Below are 22,042 nucleotides of genomic sequence, written 5' to 3'. Positions count from 1 at the left end.
AATGTGAAACTGCAACAGCAAACGATCCCACCGGCTGCAGCGGTTGATTTGAAGCTAATTAGTTACTATTGCAGAAGTTAATTACTGCTGGGCAAGCTACCGTGACAAGCTGAATATAGTGTTGATAGGTTATGCTGCGTGTCTGTTAACAATCCTTGAGGGGATTTGAGACCTAAAGCAACGAGCGAACGGAGATGGTGGTTGCAGGCAGAACACGTACGAGGCAGTAAGGTCACCCCCCCACCGAGAGGAAAGAATATATCACCTTGTAACAGCGGAAACTAAAGACCGTCTAGAAACGCATGAGTTTTGTCTGACCAGTTTTATAGGGGATTTTGTTCGTGTGCGCTGCTCTGCAATAACGTAGAGCGTAGCCCACTTGCTAGGTATGTTAATGCTCAGCTATAACCTGTTGTATTTCCTTCTAGTGCTGTTCTTGCTACGTGCAAAGTGAATATGCAGTCTTTATACCAGTGCATGCTTTAAAATCTCTTAAAAAAAGATTTTAGGAATCAATAAATGAAGTGCACATCTAAATGGATAACTTGGTACTTTGAATGCTGTGCATCCGACTCTGAGAAAAAGTCTGTGCAGAATTTGCCTTTCCTTGTCACTCAAAAGCTGCCAACAAGCACGATCTGTCTCTGCAGCACTACGAACAACCATTTTAGGGTTTATATTTACTTTGCAGAGATTGTGCCTCTCTCCTCATTTGAAACAAATTTGTTCAAACGCATCGGTCACTGTTGGTGTGTGGTGGTTTTGTCTGATGCATTTGCAAGTCTTGTTCAGCAGCTCAATTTGCACTGGAAATCAGAGACAGCTCTAAGAGAGAGAGTTGGCAGCTTGCTTGGGTAGCAGAACTAAGGCTACCTAAAATATCCCTTCCTTCCTGTACTGGTTTTGTGGGAACGTGTTGTATACAATTGCCATTCAGAACTAGAATCCAAGATAAGCAAGATGTGGGTCTAACTATATTGAGAAGAAATTTTATATAAGTCAGCGGCAAAACACTGAAATCCATAGTACATAGAAAAAAAAAATATCTTCCTGTCCTTTCCTGGTTTTCTGTCAGTAAATACTTGGGGATGGGAGCTTAGTTGACCAGAATTTTTACACTCCAGGTAAGGAGTTCCAAAAATAGCCATAGAGCTCTGTTAGCGAGGGATCCTCTTCCAGTTGCAGTGAAGAGATCCAGTAGGTCCCACTAGATGCTAAGATGATATACCTGGGGAAGGTTCCATTGAAGATAGCAACTTCTAGTAGCTGATGACCTGGCACAATGTGTCTACTTGCAGAGCAACATATTGCTCAAGATTGAGTAAAGGGACAGAATCTGGCCCTAAGAAAATGGATTAATCTCAGATATAGTCTCCTGGGGATGAAATGCGGTTTAGCGGTTAGAGCAACTGGCTTGGATTCAGGACCTCCTGCATGACATGTCTGCAGCCCTGCCAATGCGTTGCACTGTGAGCTTAGGCAGGACCTGTGCTCTGGTTTACCCATCTGTAAAATGTGCATAATGTGCAAGAAGAACTTTTATGTTCTCAAAAGAAAGGTGTCAGAGAGGGGCGAAAATACTTTATTGAATATTGCACACTAGTTCATTGAACAGCTGCTGCATGGGGTGTCATCAAAAATAGATAAATTAATAGACACGTACGGTCTGATCCCAGTTGCATAAAACCATAGTAAAGTTAGTGACTCTGAGGTCTGAATCTGGGCCACAGTCGCGTTGCTCCTTCTCCAGAGGCCAAATTCACGTTAGCAAAACCGTGGAATACACTGAAGTGTCACTAGAAATTAATTTGTCCATGTGTATTTAATTCTTTATAATGAGCCTGGATGTCAGAAGGTTTTCAGCCTATTTTCTATGCACATTACAGGATACTGACTGCTTTCACACTGGCCGCCTGCCTTTCAAGCCCCGGAAAAGCACAGGTGAGAGGCGCACGCAGAGATCTCTGTACTGTTTCGTACTGAAGCGCTATATGGCATGAGGCTTAACTGGCTAGCAGGTGAAAAGGAACCTCTGTGGTCTGGGGCTTACATGAAAAGGAAGCTGTGTGGTCTAAGGGTTTAGAGGGGAGAACTTGGAGCCAGCAGGATTCTGGAGTTGAACATGGGCTGAGCTTATTGACTCACCCTTGCCAGCTCAGCAAAACATCCCTGTAGAAACCTGGACCTCACTGAAAACCTGATTCTGCCTCTGAACTGAACACTGCTGGAAAAGGAAATAAGAAAACCCATCCCACGAGAGCAGGGACAGCTCAATTCTGTGGTGGGGAACATTCATGCTTGGAAAACATATTCATATAAATAGGTATTTTCTGTGTATAGCAGAATCTTGTCTTAAGACTGTTTAATTTTGGACTGTGATCCTGAATGACTGTGTCCTAGTTTTCATTTTAGTTTATGCCCAAAACCATTTTTGTTCAAGAGGCAGGTCTTTCAAGGGTGGATGGAAGTAAAGCAGTCCAGTTCTTGAAATAGCAGAAGCATTAGTTCTTTGTGTTCTTGGGCTCCATGTGGACTTTAAATTAGGAAAAACAGTTCCCAAAGGCATGTTAAGTTTTGGATTCCTAGTTGATAATCCAGATACACTCAGTGTGCAGAGCTGTGTTTCTAAATACCTTTGCCAAAAGTCTCTGAAATGTGCTTGTTTTTTTTCTATTACATTGAAAATTTCCTGCACGTGGCATGCTTATTGATATTTTTGTGAACATTGGATCTGTATGGGAAATGCTTTTCATGCCCCTGGAGAATTTTTGAGAGGTCTTTCAGGGTTTGTTTTTATAATTTTAAAAGTATTGTTTCCATTGTGATTTTTATAAAAACATCTTGTACCATAAATTGATTTTTGAAGTCTAAGCAAAAAGCAACTTGAAACCAAAATGATAGCAATGAATTCTTTCCAAAGATAATGAAACTGGTCATTTTGGACAACACTAGAATCTTTTCTCAAACAAAGTTCTAAAAAGTTGATGACACCAGTTCTACACTAGTTTCAGTGCTTCTGAATCATCATTTACATTTCATTAAAGAAAATAATTTTCTTAAAAACTACCTTAACTTTTCCTGCTAACCTAGGTGTAGTGTACATGCCACAGCACAGAAAAGGGAACAAAAGGCAGAGTCCGTACATTCGTTAAAACATGAGGCTGATTATACATTCTCCCATCAGAATATCTTGGCTTTCCACAACATGATACCACAACATCTCAGAATGCCAAAAGAAATGAAGACAGAATTCCTTCATACTTGTTCGACACCTCTAGCATTGGTTTTGCATATTCATACATGCAAATGAAGGCACAGTCCAAACAGTGCCGTGCGTTTCACTTCATGCCCCCTCCCGAGTTCCGCAATGGCGCACTTCCACTGACTTATCCCTCTAATCCCTTGTCTCCCGTCTTCAACCTACCACTTTTCTAAACATGAATAAAGTACTTTACTCTTCCGCTGATTTCTTCCACAAAGTCCAAAAATAAGTGTCTTTGTCACTTAGCAACAACAAAAAAAGGAAAAATCCTGAACACGCTGCATCCCTCTGCCCTCTGGTTACTTCAGGGGTTTCTGTTTTCTGGATATCTCTTGCTTACATTCCTTAGTACAACCTATTGACTGGCAGGATCCTGTGCTTGTGTCAACTGCTTGGCCCATTGCTAAACAGCTGGAGGCCCAGTCAAAAACTAGGGAGAGCAGGGAATCTTTTTAATGGGTTTTGACACAGTCATGTCCAGGACTCTCACTGGTTTAGAAACGGTGAGGGTCACTGATGAGGTGCTGAAGGCTCAAGGTTGCGGCCCTGATAACGACCAGCACCGAGGGATAGGAAGGAACAAGGCTTCCAGTAACCTTGCAGGCCTAGAACATGTGTCGTCTAAAGTTTTATCCTCTAAAAATCAAAAGGTTTGGTGTAAACGAAAAGCTTTACTTTTATTAAACTTGTTATGTTTTAACTGTGGCTTCAGTTCAGTCAGGTGGCTAACATGTTGAGATGTACGTGTTGAATGGTCTATCTGTGGAGTTTTAGAGCCTGTTAGAGACGTTAGCTAGTACCTTTTAACTGACCCCTTCCTGTTCTGGCAAAAACAAGACCCTAAATCAGTGTGTTAACAAGTGGTGTGGAGCCCATCGCACATGATGCGTTGGCTACCCCTCAGGAGAGGAACAGCCTGACGCTGTCACCACCTGAGGGAGCTACCTTCTGAGTTAAGGGGCTGGCATACGTGCTGAGGCCTCAGGTACATGCCTTGTTGCCTGTCCTTTGGGGAAGGGACTTTATTTTGGTGTGCTGTATAGTGCTGAACAATTGTACTAAGTATAATAATCCAGATGAGCGTTTGACTCTGTAGCCCTCTCATTTCACAGTCACTGAGTGTCCTTTGTTTTCTCATTTTAGCAACAATGCACTAATGGGTTTGACCTGGACCGTGCCTCTGGGCAATGCTTAGGTAGGACCTTAATTAAATCAATACATTTAAATTGGGGTTCAGAAATCCTGACTTTATTGAATTAACGTTGTGCTGCTGTTAGTATGTTTTAGTTGAAAAGTTCTTGCTGTGTGACAAATATGTGTGTTTGTGTATATGTATATACAAAAATATATATCTGTATATATAAAAATATGTGTGTGTTTACATAGCACAAGTATATACCGATCTTTGACACTGTTGAGATACTAATTGGCTGTCAGTGCTTCTCAGACAGCAATGGTGCATTTTGGTGGCAGCTCAGTCTAGTTGCCAAATAGCCAAGGGTTGTTCACCCTCCTTCTCGTTCTCCTCCAAACTCCATATTTACTGTCTTTGTTGGCAGCCTCCACCTGGAGGCTCGAATAAAGTCTACCACTGCTCAGCATCGAAACTCAAGTAAATTGTTGAGGCAATATAGGGAAACACCCACTTTGCCCTATAGCATCTTTTTATCAACGGCATTTGGTCTCCAGGGCAGCATCTTCTGCATGCATTAAAGTCACTCCAACGACAAGGGGAAAACCAGCAAGAGATGGCTTGTCCTTTCATAGCAGCCCACTGCTGCTGTGCCCTGAGAACCAGGTGAATGCTCAGTTTGGCTAAACTATTTGTATCTTTCTAAATTTAATTCAGCAACAATCTCAATCAGAGCAAGAAAGAGGCCTGAACTGCATCCCCAGATCTGACTTTTTTCTGTGGGAGGGAGCTCGGGAGTTCCAAATCAGGATCCAAGTTTCACAGCTGGGCAAACCAAACCATCAGTGTTTGAAATCCTGATCTGCATGTTGTGGTTTGGACAGGCCCTGTAGCAGGAACAGGCGGTAGCATGCTGTAGCCATGTGTAAATCGGTGCTTAAACCGAACATTTATGGAATAACAAAGCAGGCTTTCCCCTCTCCCTATTCCCTCTAACAGTGCAGTAAAACAAGTAGAACACAGGATATGTTGAATATATGGGATGTTTCCTGTTTTGGTGTAATCTAACATCAAAGTGAGGCTCAACAAGGAAGGATTAGCTTTTCCATTCAAAGAGAGTATCAAATTTTTTAGCAAAGTCTTGAGAAAAATATGTTAACTATTTTTTGATGGGTCCCATTAAGATGCAATGGCTCATTTAACTTTTGCGATTTCCTTCCAGATATTGACGAATGTCGGACTATTCCTGAGGCCTGCAGAGGAGATATGGTGTGTGTCAACCAGAATGGTGGCTATTTATGCGTACCCCGAACAAACCCAGTGTATCGATCACCATATCTGAATCCTTATTCAAATATTTATCCACCGCCCCCAGCACCAAACCCCGTTCCCAACTACCCTACTGTTACAAGACCGCTGATGTGTCGATTTGGTTACCAGTTGGATGAAAATAATCAGTGTACTGGTAAGTAGTAGGAATCTTTATTCTATATTTTTATTTATAGTAAAGCTTGTCTGACCTGCAGAAACAATTTTTCTGCAATTGTCCTTTAGTTATTGCATCACTCAAGCCCCGTATTTTGAAGTTCAGCTACATTTTTTTTTAAAGGATGTGAGCTGTACGTTTCACATAGTCATTATTCAGTGCAAGGTAAGATATGATTTAGTCATATTATTTAATCAGGAAACCAACTTTTTATGAGAGAAGTAATGTTTTTATGAGATGAACAACCATCTGAAGGCAGGTGATTTGTCACTGCAACAAAGGCATGCCTTTTATGCTTATAATTCTGTCCTTGAGAGAGAAGATGGCCCTCCATTGAAGCATTAGATGGGGACTGAGGAAAGCTCCATTCGGTTCTTGGTCGTGCATTACCTTGTTCAGATTTCCAGACCTTGGTCTTCCTCCTTAAATGGTATATATAAGAGTTGTTTCCTCCCATGCTTTGCGTTCTTCACTTAGACCATGAGCTCTTTGGAGCACAGAAGTTTCTTATCTAGAGGGTGGTACATAACTGTTAGCACTGCCGTTGCGTTAATGACTATAGACTTCAGCTGAGACCAGAACTCCCTTGTTCGAGGCTCTGCACAAACACATGGGGAAAGAATCACTGCTCTAGCAGAGCATTGACGTTGTCTTAGCGCCTTGATATTCCCCAATCTGCAATACAAAAACCAAAGAACCCTATGAAAAATTCCTTGTGTTGGTAATTTTTGTACTTTTGCATCTTTTGTTAGATTCTGATTCCACTTACTCCATTTTATACTGTGTTTAACTTAGATATAAGCTGTTCCTGTGTTACTCAAATGTGAGGGAGATTTAGATTATATCCCTTTGGTTTGCTTGCTTTTGGTAATGTCATGTTATGACATGGATGGAGAGGAATGGAGAGAAAATTTCTGAACTAAATGAAAGTAAATTCCACTGGCCAAAATATTTATTTTGATGCCAAACTAGGGATCGAGATCAGGATCAAACTGAACACTGGTGGCTGCTCAGGGTAAATGCTGGAGATGTAACCCACAGGTTTACCACAAAGTTAATCTATAACCACTACTGTCTCTCAGTTGTCCTAATGATAAAAGTGAGTTTTTAATCTGTTATTACATGTAGCTAACTGTCTGAAGGTTTTTATCAAAAGCTTTTTTTAAATAGGACTGGTCTTTGACAAGAAAAAAAGCCCAAACAACAGAAGATATGAGCTTTCAATAGAGAATTTTGCCTGTCTTTCAACTAAGGAACTGCATTTAACTCAGAACATTTCTTTTTTGAATGCTGCTGCAGAAAAACACAAGAGCTAAAACCGACTTGTCTTTTGGGCTGATTCTGCCCCATTGTCTGAAATTTCTGGCAGGACTTGGTTTCAGATGATGTACTTTGTTTGCTTCCCTAGTGAGGATACCATGATGTTTCATGGGAGTTGTGAGAGTCTAGATTTAAATTCAGCTACTTTGGGGCACATTTTTCTGTATTTGAATCAGAATGTTCCAAGGTGGGAAAAACGTATTTTCTAACCAGCTCTAGTAGTAACATCTACTGGAGAATTAAAACCCCTGTTTTTTTAATGAGGAGTTTTGAAATCCTGGAATAACTGATGAGTTTGCTGTAAAAATAAGCAATTATACTATCCAGTCCTTTGAAAATTGCAACTAGTCCTTCTCATCTTAGCAAATTGGTCAAACTCAGTTATCTGTAGATTTCCAGGAGTGTTTTCATTTTGCTAACTTTGATGTAGATGAATCAGGAAATGGGGCAGCTAGTGGAATAGAAGTGCTGAAATCAAAGGGGAAATGAAACCCCTATATTTTACTGTGTCTGGCCTGCTGCGTGCAAACCATAGTAATAAAAACAGGTGGATTTTGGAAACTTTTACAGTAGACCTTCTAGACTGCAAAGGGCATATATGTTCCTATCCATGCTGGCAGAAATGTGAGGACTAACGCTTTCTTCAGTCAGAGCTGTTCACTTCTGTCACTTTAGCTTTCAAACATGGAAATTTAATTGTGAGGGAAAGTTTGGTCAATAGAGACATTAACAAGAATAGATAGGAAAGGACAGACTGCCATCTGAGTGCCACAGTTAGCTGGGAGCAGTTTTTGGAAGTCTACATCAGGTTTGAATTTGGGCAGATGATGGATCATACTTGTGTTAAAGGAAGAAAACCAAAACTTAAAGAAAACAAGACCTGTCAGAGCCAAGGGGTCTCTGCTGGGGTTAGATTTCATTTTTCATTTAGTGAAATCCTCTGGAGACATTCACTGTCTGGATGCAGTATTTATTTTTGTATCTGTGTGCCCTCGGATGGAAAGTGTGGACACCAAGGGAGTGGTACGAGTACATGTCCCAGTCAGTGGTGGTAGAAAGGCTGGATCTCCTGTTTCCAGGACTTCTGGTGCAGTTAACGGGGTGATGTGCAGTTTCGTGCTTGAAAGCCTCAGAGACAAGACACCAGGGAACCTTGACATGGTCCTCAGGAGTGACCAGAATTTTACCGGGGTCATTCAAGAAAGTCTGAATCACATGAATCATGGCTCCATCCTATTATGAGCTAATTATAAGCGTTGCTCATGTTAATGGTATTTCAGTTGCTCTGTGCTTCCCTGCTTGTCAGCATTCAGCATGCTCTTAGGATACGAAGCACTTCAAGAGTTAATTTTGTGGTGGAATGGTTGAAGAGAGTAAACTGGAAGCTATTTTGCCCAGTAGCCGAGCCACTATATAACTTATAGGTTTGTTATGTGGATGTTCTGGCACCACCTTCCAGCACCTTCTTTCCAAATAAAATTAGTCACAGGTATTTCCATTAGAGATGATGAGACTTTTTGCTGTTGACTTCAGGGGAACCAGAGCTATTCTAATGCCAATGTTTCTGAGAAATCTCCAGTTTTTAACAAAGTACACATTTTTGTCTCGTCAGATATGGGGTTACAGGTCTGGGCCACATTTTGTATTGCTAGGCCAACAGAAATCTTTACTTTCTCTTTGAATTCCAGTCAAAACAGCTTATTAAACACAGGAACCTTCCCTGGGAGATTTGCAGCCTCAGCTTTGAAGCACTGAGCTTGTTCAAGGGGCTTCCAAAGTGAAACGGGATAAAAATTTGATCTGAAAGCTGTATGAGATTTAACAAGCTCTTTCTTTTTCTTTTTTTTTTTTCTTTTTTTTTTTCTTTTTTTTATCCGCCCGCCCCTTTGCTCGAGCTGGCCGAAAGGCAGGAAGGCTGCGAGGGGGTCGCGCTGTCCCAGCCTGGCATCTGGCCTGCCGGCCAAGGCTCCACATTCCCTGGCTCTCAGAGGAATGTGCACCCCGGGTGGTTCAAATAACATTCCCCCTTCTGGGGCTGATATATTCCAACACAGGAAAAAAAAAAAGGAAAAAAAAAAAAAAGGAAAAAAAAAAGCGCCATTCTTCTCCCTTTCAAGCTTTTTTGGCCTCATCCTTTCTGGTCTGCATGACAGGGGTTAGGTGTCCACGTTCCTTCCCCATCCTGTTCACCACTCAGTTTTATCAAGACTCTTTTATCTCCGGATCTTTGTGAAGACAAAACCTTTCCTGGCACAAGTGCCTCTCAAAGACACCTGTCAGTGACCACTTTGCCCACACCGGTGTCCTCTGTGTGGTGCAGAAGTAGCTGTAGCCATTTGTGGAAACAGGGAGAGAATTATTTTAATGATAATTTCTTTGTAAATCTTCTGTGGGTTTGATTCCTGATACGTGGTATTTTTACCCCTGGAGCTGCTGAATGCTTTATATCTTGTATGTATAAATGTACTGTGTTTTCAACAGCACGAAGTCTATGTAAACTCATTCCAAAGCAGGTTGGGAATGATTTATAACCGCAATTAACGCTGGAATAAAAGACCACTTACAGGAAAAAGCAAAGAACATTTAGCGCAAGAGCACTGCTTGAACCGTTTGTCTTCTAAAGCTACTTCTCTATAAATACAGAATGGTTAGTCATAATAATGACTTTTTTTCAAGGAACTTGGTCTAGTAACTGCTGGCAAGATTAAACTGGAGCGAGGGCCCATGTTCTTGCATTATACATTTGTACGCTGAGAGCTCTTTCCAATTTCCCTTCACTCCACCTCACTGTTTCCTGATTTACAATGATCTTTAAAACATGTCTCAAACACAGATCCTTCTGGGCATTGTGGAAAGAACTGTAATGGGTGGGCTCTTATTTTTGCTTTCTCTCCCATTAATGCACATGCACAATGTGAGGAGATGATGGGTGTGGGGAGGCATCTAAGAGGGTTGAATGGAGGGATTGGAGAAAGCAGACGGCAAAGACGGAGAAGTAGATGATAGGAAAGGTATAAGCATAAGTCAAGATGAGTATGACTTAGAAACAGAAAGAAGGGAGGAGGCCAGAGGAGTTAATAAAAAAAAGGCATCATCTTTATTTGTAAAACACAAGCTAAAAGGAAGAAGCATGAAAACAGAGGGAAGTGGAAAGATGCTCTTTCCAAGTGTAAGAAAGAATTGTTCTTCAAGGCCTTATCTGTGGAGTGGTCATTGCTTTAGCTTTCCTCCTTTCTCAAAGACTGCCAGGACGTCCCACATTCCCCACCTACAGGTCCCCAGTCCTACATTCGTCGAATGAAACTCCTTCCTTCAAAACATTACCGTTGCACAGATGGGTGTTAGATCATTACCATCTGTACGGCAAGCACACCTAAAACCCACACCCAAGCCTCCAGTTGTACTGACCTGCCCTGTGCGCAACCTCGTTAAGAATAGCCTATGCCTATGCCTGAGTTTTCAAGCAAAGTAAAGGAACCAGATGGGAGTGTCTGGGAAGAGGGAAGGGAACTGAAAGGAGGTGCCCAGGTTTTGCAGCAGGCCCATGGCTGTGCTGGGGGTAGAGCCTGGAATTCCTTATCCAATGGCTTAGCCACTAAGCCAGGCTGCCTCCTAAGAGTGACTTTTCTAGTGACCTCTCTGAGCATATAGAAACAGGAGGAAGAAGAGGAGGGAAATGCAGCAAGGAGATTATGCCCTGGAAGGAGTTGTGTAAAGGAAAAACAAATGGAATCCACTCGTGCCATTTTCTTTTTTAACCATGTTGGTTTCATCTCTGTGTCTTTCCCTTTTCCTCTTGGTCTATGAGACAATCTCTTTTGCTATTCCAGAGGGCCAGTTCCTGAAGACTATGCATGGTCCCTGTTAGGGTAGCACTGCCATCATATCCAAATTAACTAGGAAAAAAAAAAAAAAGAAAGATCGTATGAGAATAGGTTCTGCAAGAGGTTGAGGGCAGCCTCCTGAAAGGTTATGTAATTGATGAGAACTCCTGATAAAATTAAGGGCCATGATGTGTAGCCTTTATCAGTAAGATGGTTTGCGTGTCAGATTTTGTATGGGGAAATAAAAATTTGGAATTCATGCTGCTGTAGCAACAGAAAGGATACCTCTGAAGCACCTCAAGAAGAAGCTATAGTTGGTGGCTAACGCTTGGGTTGGAGGATTTTGCGTTCAGTTCTTGACTTTGCCATAGATAAACGTGCTGGGTATTTTGGGGCTTCAGGTCATTCTGCGTAAACTGAAATAATAATTCATTTTCAGGATTGTACAAGGATAATTTCACAAGTAGATGATAGGTGCTAAGATAAGTCCCTGACATGTATTGTGTAAAAATATGTAAACAGGAGAAAAAAGGCCCTGTTTAATATTCCTACAACAGTGAAGCTCCAAGTGAAACCTGTGGAACTTCCCTAGTGCACTAAACTGGTTGGAAATCATTGGGCACTTTTGTCTATGTTTCTGCACAGATCAGTGGAGAGGGGAAGTCCCAGTACTTTATCAGTATCTCCCATTTACTTCAGGAATATTTGTGCTACAAAAGCTTTCATCCTGGAGTTTTTCAGTCACCGTCTACTTATGCTGTGCTTGTTTCTTGTTTTAGCACAATTCAAGATGGTTGACCCTTGATTATCTAATGTAATGAGACTAGACAAGCCCGGTAAAGTAAAGATGTGGAAAATATAAACTATGTACATTAAGACAGAAGGCCATATGCCAGGGGACTAATGGAAGAAGGGTCATTAACATCGTAGTGTACAGACATACTTAACGTAGCCCTGTCCTATTGGATAAACCCACATTGTACAGCTCCAGACAAGCAGAACTATAATTCTTCTGGGTCCAGCCTCAGTGCTTCTGATCTGATGGCCTGATGTATTCACCACCCCAACAATCTTCGTAAAGGTAATCACAAGTTGACCATAAAGTATTCATGGATAAAAAGGTACACCTGAAAACACTCAGAGCTCCTTCCTCCCTCAGAAAACCATTGCACCAGCACGGAGGATGGGCCAGGGCTGACGAAAAGCAAGATTCAGCTAGTCCCTACAGTGGGGTCCATCAATAGGGTCATTCCTACAGAAATTTGACCATTAATTAAGGTATCGTCCCCCAGCAGAATGAGGAGGAGATGCTGCTTTTCACTGAAGTGAATCTGTTTGTGGTGGAGGGGTTGGCTTGATAGAAAAAGTTGCTGTGCGTATCTGTCTGTAACAGGGTAAACTGAGCCTTCTGTGGCTTGGATTACTCCTTCTTTCATTCCTCGCTAAGTGCAGTGTGGGAGGAGTACTGTCTGGTGGGTAAAGCACAGGCGAGTGCTTAGTTTATTTGTGAAGCTTCTACTACTCACAAAGCAATGCATAAAATTGAACCAAGAAATATAACATGCAAGCCAAGAAGGCTGGCACGTTATTAAGAAAACTGGCACCTCTGTGTGCCGGAATGAGAAATAGCAGGCTCCTGAGTATGGCAAAGTGTAACAGTAAGTGCAAGTCCATCATTCTGCATGTCAGTGCCTTTCAAGCGTCACTGACCAACTGTGTTTATGTGTGATGATATGAGAAGGGAAAATAAAATAAACATGACTACAGGATAGCCACAACCGAACTTGACTGAACTACAGTCATACTGGGTAGATAGCTGGATAGTCAACTGGAGACCAAAAGCTCTTAGACCTCTGATTATGGTCCCCATTGATTTTGGTGAAGATTTTTGGATCTTGGAGCAGAAGTTCTTGCAGTGAATTTATTAGGTTTAAGTTAATCTGTCTTAAGACTAAGCCACTGACCATAAGTAGCTTATGGTCAGGGAGTTTTGTACTATGTTTTCCTCCTGCCAGACTCCCGATACCATGATAAGGATTTCCTAGACATTGTGAAAGAAGAACAGACAGCAGGTCAGAAGATCACCTTATGATTAAAAACTGTGGCCACCAGGAGTGTTTGAATTTGCTTTCAACTTTAGCTTGAGCTAAACTGATTCTGTCTGTGTAAGTGTCTTCACCTGCTTGTTAGGGGTGATTAAAAGTTTTCTGGTCTCTTCTGTACGAGGCTGGGAGCCAGGAGGGAAGCACAGTGGCATACAGCGCGGGACAACTGAATGAGAATGTGTCACGTTACAAAACATAAATGGCCGTGTTAGATGTGCAGGCCACAGTCCAGACACAGGAAAGTTAAAATCTCTCTAGGCTGTGACCTCTCTATTCTATGGTGTGTTTCAGTTTTCCATCTTTCTTGGAATTGTATGATACTTCGGTACACCAGGCGGCAAGAACCCGCGAATCCCATCTCCCTTGCGCTTTGTAGACTGCAGAGGGAAAAGGTATACGAGGAGAAGAGGTTTAACTGATACTCTGGCTTTTGGTTGGTTTAAAGGCCCCGGTGAAGCTTGGTCTCTGAATTGGGGGTTATTGGTCACTGGGCTCTGAGCCAGACAATACATAGACTTCAGTTGTCACCAAGAGCTAGTTGGCAGGAGGTTAGATCTGACTCACTTCAGAGGAGCAGTAATCGTGCCCAGCCTGCCATATCCTCAGGCATGTGCTGGCCAGGGCAGGGCTCTCGCCCCTGCTGTTAATCTCCGAATGATTCCTTAGACTCACTGCTAACAGCGGTTTGATACGTGGGGCTTTGTGGCTGCCTTGCCTTTATTATGTCTTACTTCCAGGGATTTCAGCAGTGCCAGATCAGTTAAAGCCACTATGTACCGATTAGCTCTGTCTGCTCTCGAGCAGATTTCATGAGCTTTGTGGGATAGCTGTCATGCAAGGCAGTCCTGCCAACTAGACAATTACAGGGCTTAAAAGAAAATTAAGTCACTTAACGGTGCTGGAAGATTGACAGACTTCAAGAGTACCCTTCCCCAATCCATTGGCTCTGTGGCTTGTTCTTCTCTCATTTTCCTGTGGGTGTCTGTTTTGGCTGTGGATGTTTTGGCTAGGATGTCCATGCCTAGCTTTCTGCTGGGACCCTCAGAGACTTTGGTTGCATGACTGACACCTTCTCTACCTCCCTGTGGCATAATGTGCCGAGTTCAGTACGTGATAGTATGTCTCTCCTTACCTGGAAGGCTTATTTATTTTCAGTGCCCTTCATGGCACCAGCAGTCTGCTCAGGCCTATGTTACTTTTTGCATACGTTTGCTGCACCCACAGTGCCTAGAGATGGCAGTGTTCTCAATGACTTAAAAGTCACCATTTTTCTTGGCCTCTCGCTTATATTTCTTGGGTCAGCTTTGTGTCTTTTCCCTTGGTTGCAGACTGAAATTGGCCATGGTTATATGCCACAATCAAGATGTTAAGCCAAAATATATAGAAAATATAAATCGGCTCCTTTGCCAATATAAACCAGCCAGATGGACCGTATATTTTGCCAGACTCTATAGGCAGAGGTAATGTTCTGGCATTGCTTCTTTGTCTTGTCCCTAAGACACCGGACCCATGACAGAGCTGCCACACAGAAAACAGACCTGCCTGATGTTGTGTGGAGTTTAACATGCTCTGACCCCTTCATCTGTCAGTTGACTGGCTTCCTATTTTAGTACTTCAATGAGATGAGAGAATTTTTCAAAGAAAATAAAGCTACCAGAAGGTGAATAGGAGTTACACATCACCAGCCCAATTCCGGGGAGTAGTTTCAGCTTTCTGCCTCTTGGCTGGGCCGTGCTGCCCCTTGGGGATGACAAGATGTGCTGAACTCCATCTGCAGTTTTAACACCAGCAAAACCCTTTCTGCTTTTAGTTCTTTTCAGCCATAACTCATGGGTGCAGGTGCCCTGTGGTATAAGGCTGTGCTGCAGTGTGAGGAGAAAGATGGTCCAGATGATAGGGGAGTATATATAGGTGACAGGATAGCTGAAATGAAGGCCCAGGTCCTCAAAGCCTGGTTAGGTCCCTTGCTCTCAATAACCTTCATCCTCAGTGGAAGTTTAGCATGTAAATGCCCATTGATCTGGCCTGCAGTCTTTGCCACAGGCTGCCAGTATGACCTCAGACCTCTTTGCTCAATGTTGTTTTCAGAATTGACTGCTTATCTGAGCAATCTTATTATCTGCAACCAGCTGGAAAGACTTGAGGGTATTCAAGCAGAGGCATTCATCGCTTTCTGAAAGTCAGGATGTGTATGGTGTCTTCATTTGAGCAAGTGTGCATGTACAAACTCTTAAGTCCTCTTGGAAAATTTCCTTAGCTTTCCTATGGCTCAGCTCTAGATCTAGAGTAACATGCCACTACAGTGAGAATAAATTTGTGTTCATGAGGCATTCAGACACTGAAAATACAGGAAATGCTTCAGCTAAACAGGGAGAGCCTAGGAAGAGGGGGGAGAGTGCATCATAAACTTGCAGGGTCTGAATGAATCCATGATCTACTGCTTGGTCTGACGCTATGTTGTTTGGTTTGGGTTTTGGTTTGTTTTTCCACAAAAAGAAATAATTTTAATGTCTGCTTTGTTCTAATATTTTGAGCTTGTTTGCATTTTTTTAGGGTTTGTTTTTTTTGTGAAGTAAAATTCTTGTTTTCCAGCCAGTGTGGAAATGGAGCATTAGCTGTTGAGCCAGTAAATTGCTGGTTGGATGAAAGGCATTAACTGGTTTTGTGGTACAACCCCAACATATCTGTAGGTGACACTGAACAGGAAGATTGTACAAATGGTAATACACAGAAGTCTAGAAAAGCTACAGTTGTGGTCAGGAAATTAAGGGACTGGAAACCCAGCAGTAGGGGAAAAGATAACCTAACACAAAGCCATCTGATGGAAGATGAACAGTAGAAGAAGGCAGTGATGCCAAGAGCAGTGTAGCATGGGGCAGTTTCTGGCAATCTTACTAAGACTTCTTATCCCAGAACAGAGAGGGAATAGTCCTTCAATCTGTTCTGCTGAGGATGCAACCAACCTATTGACATTAAGTATAAGTACTTTACTACCAGATAAATGTAAATAAGTTTATGGAAATCTCAGTATAGAGCAAAATTGGGGGCATTATTGAGGCTGACTTTGATTAAAAGAGTTAAGTATACTGTAAAGCTTAGGGCAAGATGACAGCAATTGGAACTGTAAATGTCAGAGAAACAGAAGTTGCGTATGGTGGGTGGTACAAAAGAATAATAATTCCTGAATAGGATATAATTTGCTGAAAGGAAGGAAAGTTGCTTTTAGACTGAACATAGTAAAGCCCTTTACGACACTGCAGTGTCTCAGGTTATACAAGAATACACTAAGTATGTTGTAGTGGAGGAATAGCACAAAACGTATCAGCAGAAGCATTTAAAAACTGCCTGGGAAAATTGTTGGCAAGAAAGAGTCTTGCACAAGTTGGCGGTAGGATAGATGTTGTCAGGTGTCTTTAAGTTGCTGTACTTTTGAGTCCTTTGATATATTTCCATCTTCCAGTGTGCACAGAGGCACAAAAGAAAACTGTTTGCTTTATCTAACACTGCAGAGAAAAGTTCATAGCATGGGTAAGAGCCTCCACCCATTAAATAACAGTTGTTGTCACTATGGTCGAGCAACGCAAAGCTGAGATAGCTTAAACGGGCAGTCTGACATCCCCTTTCCGAAGGAGGAACCTTGGAGCAGTGCAGAGCCAGTTTGCCAGAATGCCACTCCTTACTCCTGGAGCAGGAATCGGGCCGGAGAGAGGAGATGTGGTCAGACAGCTACAGCACACTGCTAATTTCCTGCTATCCCAACTCCTGTGGGGAATCCCAAACCAGGCACAGGCTGGAGCAGCCTTGGATCATGCGCATGTATTTCAAATTTAAGCTGTATGACTGCAGCAATATATGCAGCACTTGTTGCCAGCAAATCGCTAAGCACTGCATCTGGAGCTTTAATTCAGAAGCAGATTGAAATTATTTTAATTAAAAGCAGGGCTGACTTTGTGATGGAATAGCCCAGAACTGTGCATTGACGGCTATCAGTTGGTTTCATGCAGTCGTCCCAAAAGATTGTGGCGTGCCAGCTTTGGGAAGGAGGTGTTCTTCCCCACTAAATCAGTTCTATTTGAAGATGTGGTTTTGTAAAATCTGTATTTATTATTCAGGTAGTACATTGCTTTTTGGGACAAAATTCTCAGTGAAATCAGTGATTTTTTTTTTTTTTTTTGGCCTGCAACATGACACTTTGGCTCATTGATGTTTTCAAGAGGTTTAATGAGTATAGATGAAAAGTGGCATAAGAGAATAAGACTTTTTTTACAGGGTTACACATAAGACTTCCAACACTGCCTATGATTTTAATTGAAAAAACCAAAAATTCAATCTTCGTATTCCCCAGGCAATTTTGAAAACCTGAGTGTAGATTTGAGGCCAGAGAGCTATGGCATAGATGTGTCCTACACGGACTGGAGAATACCTCTAAATGTAATTAGCAGCTGACAATTTGCAAGATATCCATTAATGGCCCAGCAGGTCACGTGCATTCTGAAGCTGATAAGGGATGTATATCATCACAAGACACAAAATACCATCACACTCTGCTCCACCAAAATTTCAAGCTGACGTCTAGAAGCTTGGGACATGAAACCATTCCAGAAATGCATGATCCATCTGTGGTTCATTCCCTCTGACCTGGAGAGGGACATGAAATACTGAATTAAGCACTGTCTGCAGTATTTGTTTGGAGACGATTAGAAAGATTACAAATGGTAAAATGCTAATCATGCTAAGGATTTGCTAGGCATGCTTCCGTGCTGGAGACTGCCTTCCAAAATGTGCCTGCTCTCTTGCATGACTGAGTATGGCCAGAGACCTTGTGCTAAGAAGGGGCTAATAAAGGAAAGTACTATGATAAAGGAAAAAATGTAATTTAGCTTTTCACTAGCGCAGGCCCACATGATGGAAAATTCACTAGGACGTGCCTTCTCGAGAGTACAAGCAGGAGTTTGCTCCAGGAATAACCACAGACATTAAATGTTCCTGCTGGTTGGGAACATTGCCTTTTTTGTTTATATCTTTTCTTTTCTTTTACTTTTTTTTTTTTTTAGTTACCTGAACAGAACACGTTTTTCCAGGCCAGGTTATTTGGAATTGAACCATTTGGCCTGGGAATGCTCAATGTGAACAAGTGTCTTTCTGAGCTTCCAGATACTGGGTACTGTGACAGCTGGTGGGACTGAGTGTGACAGTGGTAATATGGCTGGCCACGTGTTCAGCCTTTAGTGCTAGCTGGCAATTCTGAATTCTGGTGCAAAGAAGATAGACTTACCTTGAAGCTTTGGGGACAAAAATGTGCAGATCTGTATGTGTGAGTAGGGCAGTCCTGGTTCTAGAAGTGTCTATAGAGCATCCAATGAAATAGTTCTCCCACCTCAACAGTTTCTAGTAAATTAAGCAGAGATTCACAAAATACTGCCGCTGTGATGAACCACAACACTGCTAACCAGGTTTGCAACTAATCTGTATATGCAAGCATTCTAAGTATTTTCTCTTAGCTACCTCCAGGAGAGAGTTCAGTGTGCAGTGGATTCCTGTTGCCTTCATAGGCACCCAATTCTCCCAGCCATACTGGTGTCCTGGTATAAGAAAGACATGGGCATACTGAAGGGTATCCAGGAAAGGACTACCATAGAGGTTAGAGCGTGGGAGCATGTAATGTACAAGGAATGGGCAAAAGTTGCGATATGGGAAATTCTTATTAGATGTAAGGGGAAATGTGGTGAAGGTGGTCAACACTGGAACAGAGGTTCATAAAGTTTGTGGCTAAAGGTTGTATCCTCGGAGAAATTCAAACCTCAGCTGGAGAAGGCCCTGAGCAACCTGCCTGAATTGCCCTTGCTTGGACCAGATGTCTTCCAGAGGTCAACTCCAACATACCTTGTGCAATGGTTCTGAGACTGCAGTGCCTGAAGTGCAGGAGCCTGTGTCTGATACTGGTTCTGGTCTTTAATTTATCAAAGACTCCACTAAAATGAAAGTGGTATTCTCTTTGGCACATAGACTTTGAGTTTGAGCACTGATTTTAAAGTGCTGTAAGATCTCTGGGTGGAAACTGATATAGCAAAATAGAAGCAATAATCAGCAGTGAAGGATTTTATTCTCAGCTTTTCAGTGACGTGAATCTTGAGTTTCACGGAGTGCAAATTCAGTCAGGACCATCCAGATCAACACATCTGTTTTACACCAGGATTGGTACAGGGGAAGATCTGCCTTATCTCAATCGATTTATTGATTGTAGGCAGGGGCCAGGACTCCTGCAAGTGTTAGGTAACTTTTATTAGAAATATTTTTCGCTGCAGTTTCAGCCTCACATCTTTTCCTGCCTGGGAGTTTCACAACCATCCAGAACCTGTCATGGTCCTGCTCAAAACTGGCAGTTATTGGGGCTAAATGAAACACAACTTTCTGCCTCTAAAGGCTCAGCACATCTGCTTTGAGGGCTTGTTATCTCAGGATTTCACAAATCTTGAAAGTTTCAGTCTTAATTGATACATTAAAGGTGACTGAATGGGTTTTAAAATAGAGAGAGAGAGAGAATGAAATGGAAAAAGCCCTTGGAGATGAAACACCTCTTTTTCCAGGGAGCCATGAACTGAGAGTAAGGAGAGCAGGAGAATTGCCAGTAGACATCCACATCACACACTAATTGGAACAAAGTAAACCTCCCATGTCCACAGAGTTTTCATTTATCCAGGAAGGTTTGCAACCCAGTTGGCTGGCAGCAATTTTTGGAACATTGCAAGCAAATGTGGCTCAATCATTCTAAAACAGTGAACGCCAAATCTGAGCTAAAGCCAGTTATTTGAGCAGGGATTATAGGCATTTTCCAATGATCACCACCACAGAAATAAATAAATAGATGGCTTGTTATGTATACACTCAAAGGGGAATGTTGCCCAACATTCATAGCTCTTTGCTATTAACAGTAATGAGGACACAGCTGTCTGAGCCTGGAAGCCAGTATTTGCAGAGAATAATTCTCAAAGATTTTTCTTCTCTACTGGCTTTTGTCCACTACCCATTCTTACAAAAGAGTCCAAAAGACCCTAACATTAATACAAGAATTACGTTGGCTTTGTGGTGCTTTTGAGACTGTTATAAAGCATGCTGACACATGCACAGATTTGAAACTCAGATGAAATATGAAAAATAATTTTCTCCCCCGATAACCTCCCCAATGCCCTTACTGCCAAGCATAACACTCTCTTTGTAGTCAATCACGACAGCTCCTAGAGCAGCTGGCAAGAGTTGCTGCCACGGGCAGAGGTCTGAAGCCCTCCCTTCCTATGAAGGACTTCTAACACCCACTGCCTGCAGAGCTTGTGGCTGCACCTGGGCAGACTAGTGATGTGAGTGTTGAGTCATGCATAACTGGTCAGCTCTACAGAGCCTCTAAAGCAAATATGAAGCTGCCCCACTGCCCAGACACACATTCTGCAAGCACTGTTGGTGCAGCCAGGCTCTTTTCCCTGGTTTTATCAGCTAGGTTCAGGGAATAAGGTCTTAGAGTTCTGGAGTAAGACAAAGCACTGTAGCCTCCATTGCACGTGTGTTTTGACTCGCACAGTTCAAGTGACGTGAGGCAATCTACAGCCATGCCACCTCTGGCTGGAGCCTCCTTGCATGCTCAAACCAAGCAGCTCTGAATCCAGTACATTCCTGAATGAGATGCTGGTGATGATTGCTGAAGCTTTGTGAGAGATTAGTTAGTGATGAATCTCATACTACTATTCCAGTTCCCCATAACGGAGTTCCCTTGTTTATATACATGCATAGGGTCTTCTTTTTTCATGTGTAGTAAAGATTTTAATGTATCCTGTGAGAGTGACTAGAGCATCCATACTGAATTCTCTCCAGGGGTATGTACATATTGCACACCTAGAATCTCTCTTGTATTTTCAGGTCTCCAATACTTCGCTCCCACAGTTGTTTGCACAACACACTTGGGCAATGGTTAAAGCTTTTTTCATGTCACAGGCCAAATTTTAATGGAAGAAGTAACCCTTCCAAGAGAAGTTTCTGTTCTATTCTGCAGGTGGATATTTGCATCCCTTTGTTGTCATTGCAGCTTTAATTTCTGGATCCATTTGGATCAATTTCTTCTGCTGTATTAAAAGTAGGGCTGTTCTCCTCTTTACTAGTTATTGTGGTCTATTCACAGTCTCAGACCTCTTTATCCTGCCAAAACACTTGGAAAAGGAGCTCTTAATGACTCAGTTAAAATGTACGGTCAAGAAGTTCACTTATTAGAGGAAATGTAAACTGACCACCAATTGGCTAAACCAGCTGGCTGGACTATTTGTGCTAGTGATTTCTCAAAGCTCCCAGGGGAGCGAAAGTGGGAATAGCAGTTCTCTTCTTTTAGTTCTCTTATGCTCCGTACCCTAACAGAAAAGTCTTTGAAAGAATTCGTTGGAGGAGAATTCAATAGGATTTCACAGACGTGCTTAAAAGCTTTATAAACAGTGCTTTAAACTCCTATATTTTTAATATATTCCTTCTTACAAGGTCTTTATAAACTATCCCATAGAACTGCAGAGAAAATATACAATTCAGCCATCAGAAATTCACTTCTTCAGAGTTAACGGTTCTACTCCTCTTCTGTGAAATTTCGTAAGCTTTGTCTAGGGTTCTTGCACGAGACTATTTCGTATCATGCAGCAAAGGGAGGACTGTAAGGACTTTTTGTTGGAAGTATGTTTTAATTTCTTAGTGTGCATTTCCTGGCTCTGACTGCACATCTTTTTCGTAAGTGTTACTTACATAACCTCGCAGCAGCTGGGAGTATTCTCAGTAAGTGCTCACCGGCTCCTCTCACCACCCTACCAGCAGATCTCAGTGTAGCATATGATCATACAATATAAGTAATTTTGAGAAATGGGTAGTACAACAGTAACGTTCCATTTA

General features: G+C 42.1%; 1 protein-coding gene across 2 annotated transcripts in view; it reads left to right on the top strand.

The window, feature by feature from the left end:
• Nucleotides 1-22,042, top strand: part of FBLN5 (fibulin 5) — a 47,827-nt gene that overhangs the window by 693 nt on the left and 25,092 nt on the right. For both annotated transcript variants that reach the window (XM_010283039.1, XM_010283047.1), the window contains 3 exons: nt 1,887-1,941; nt 4,406-4,457; nt 5,617-5,859. In XM_010283039.1, coding sequence (XP_010281341.1) covers nt 1,887-1,941; nt 4,406-4,457; nt 5,617-5,859 — 350 coding nt within the window. The remainder of the gene's footprint in view (nt 1-1,886; nt 1,942-4,405; nt 4,458-5,616; nt 5,860-22,042) is intronic.

The sequence above is a fragment of the Phaethon lepturus genome, unplaced genomic scaffold, assembly GCF_000687285.1.
Source record: "Phaethon lepturus isolate BGI_N335 unplaced genomic scaffold, ASM68728v1 scaffold10290, whole genome shotgun sequence".
Classification (NCBI taxonomy): domain Eukaryota; kingdom Metazoa; phylum Chordata; class Aves; order Phaethontiformes; family Phaethontidae; genus Phaethon; species Phaethon lepturus.
The sequence above is the reverse complement of the archived record's forward strand: the minus strand, read 5'-3'. Positions and strand labels throughout refer to the sequence as shown.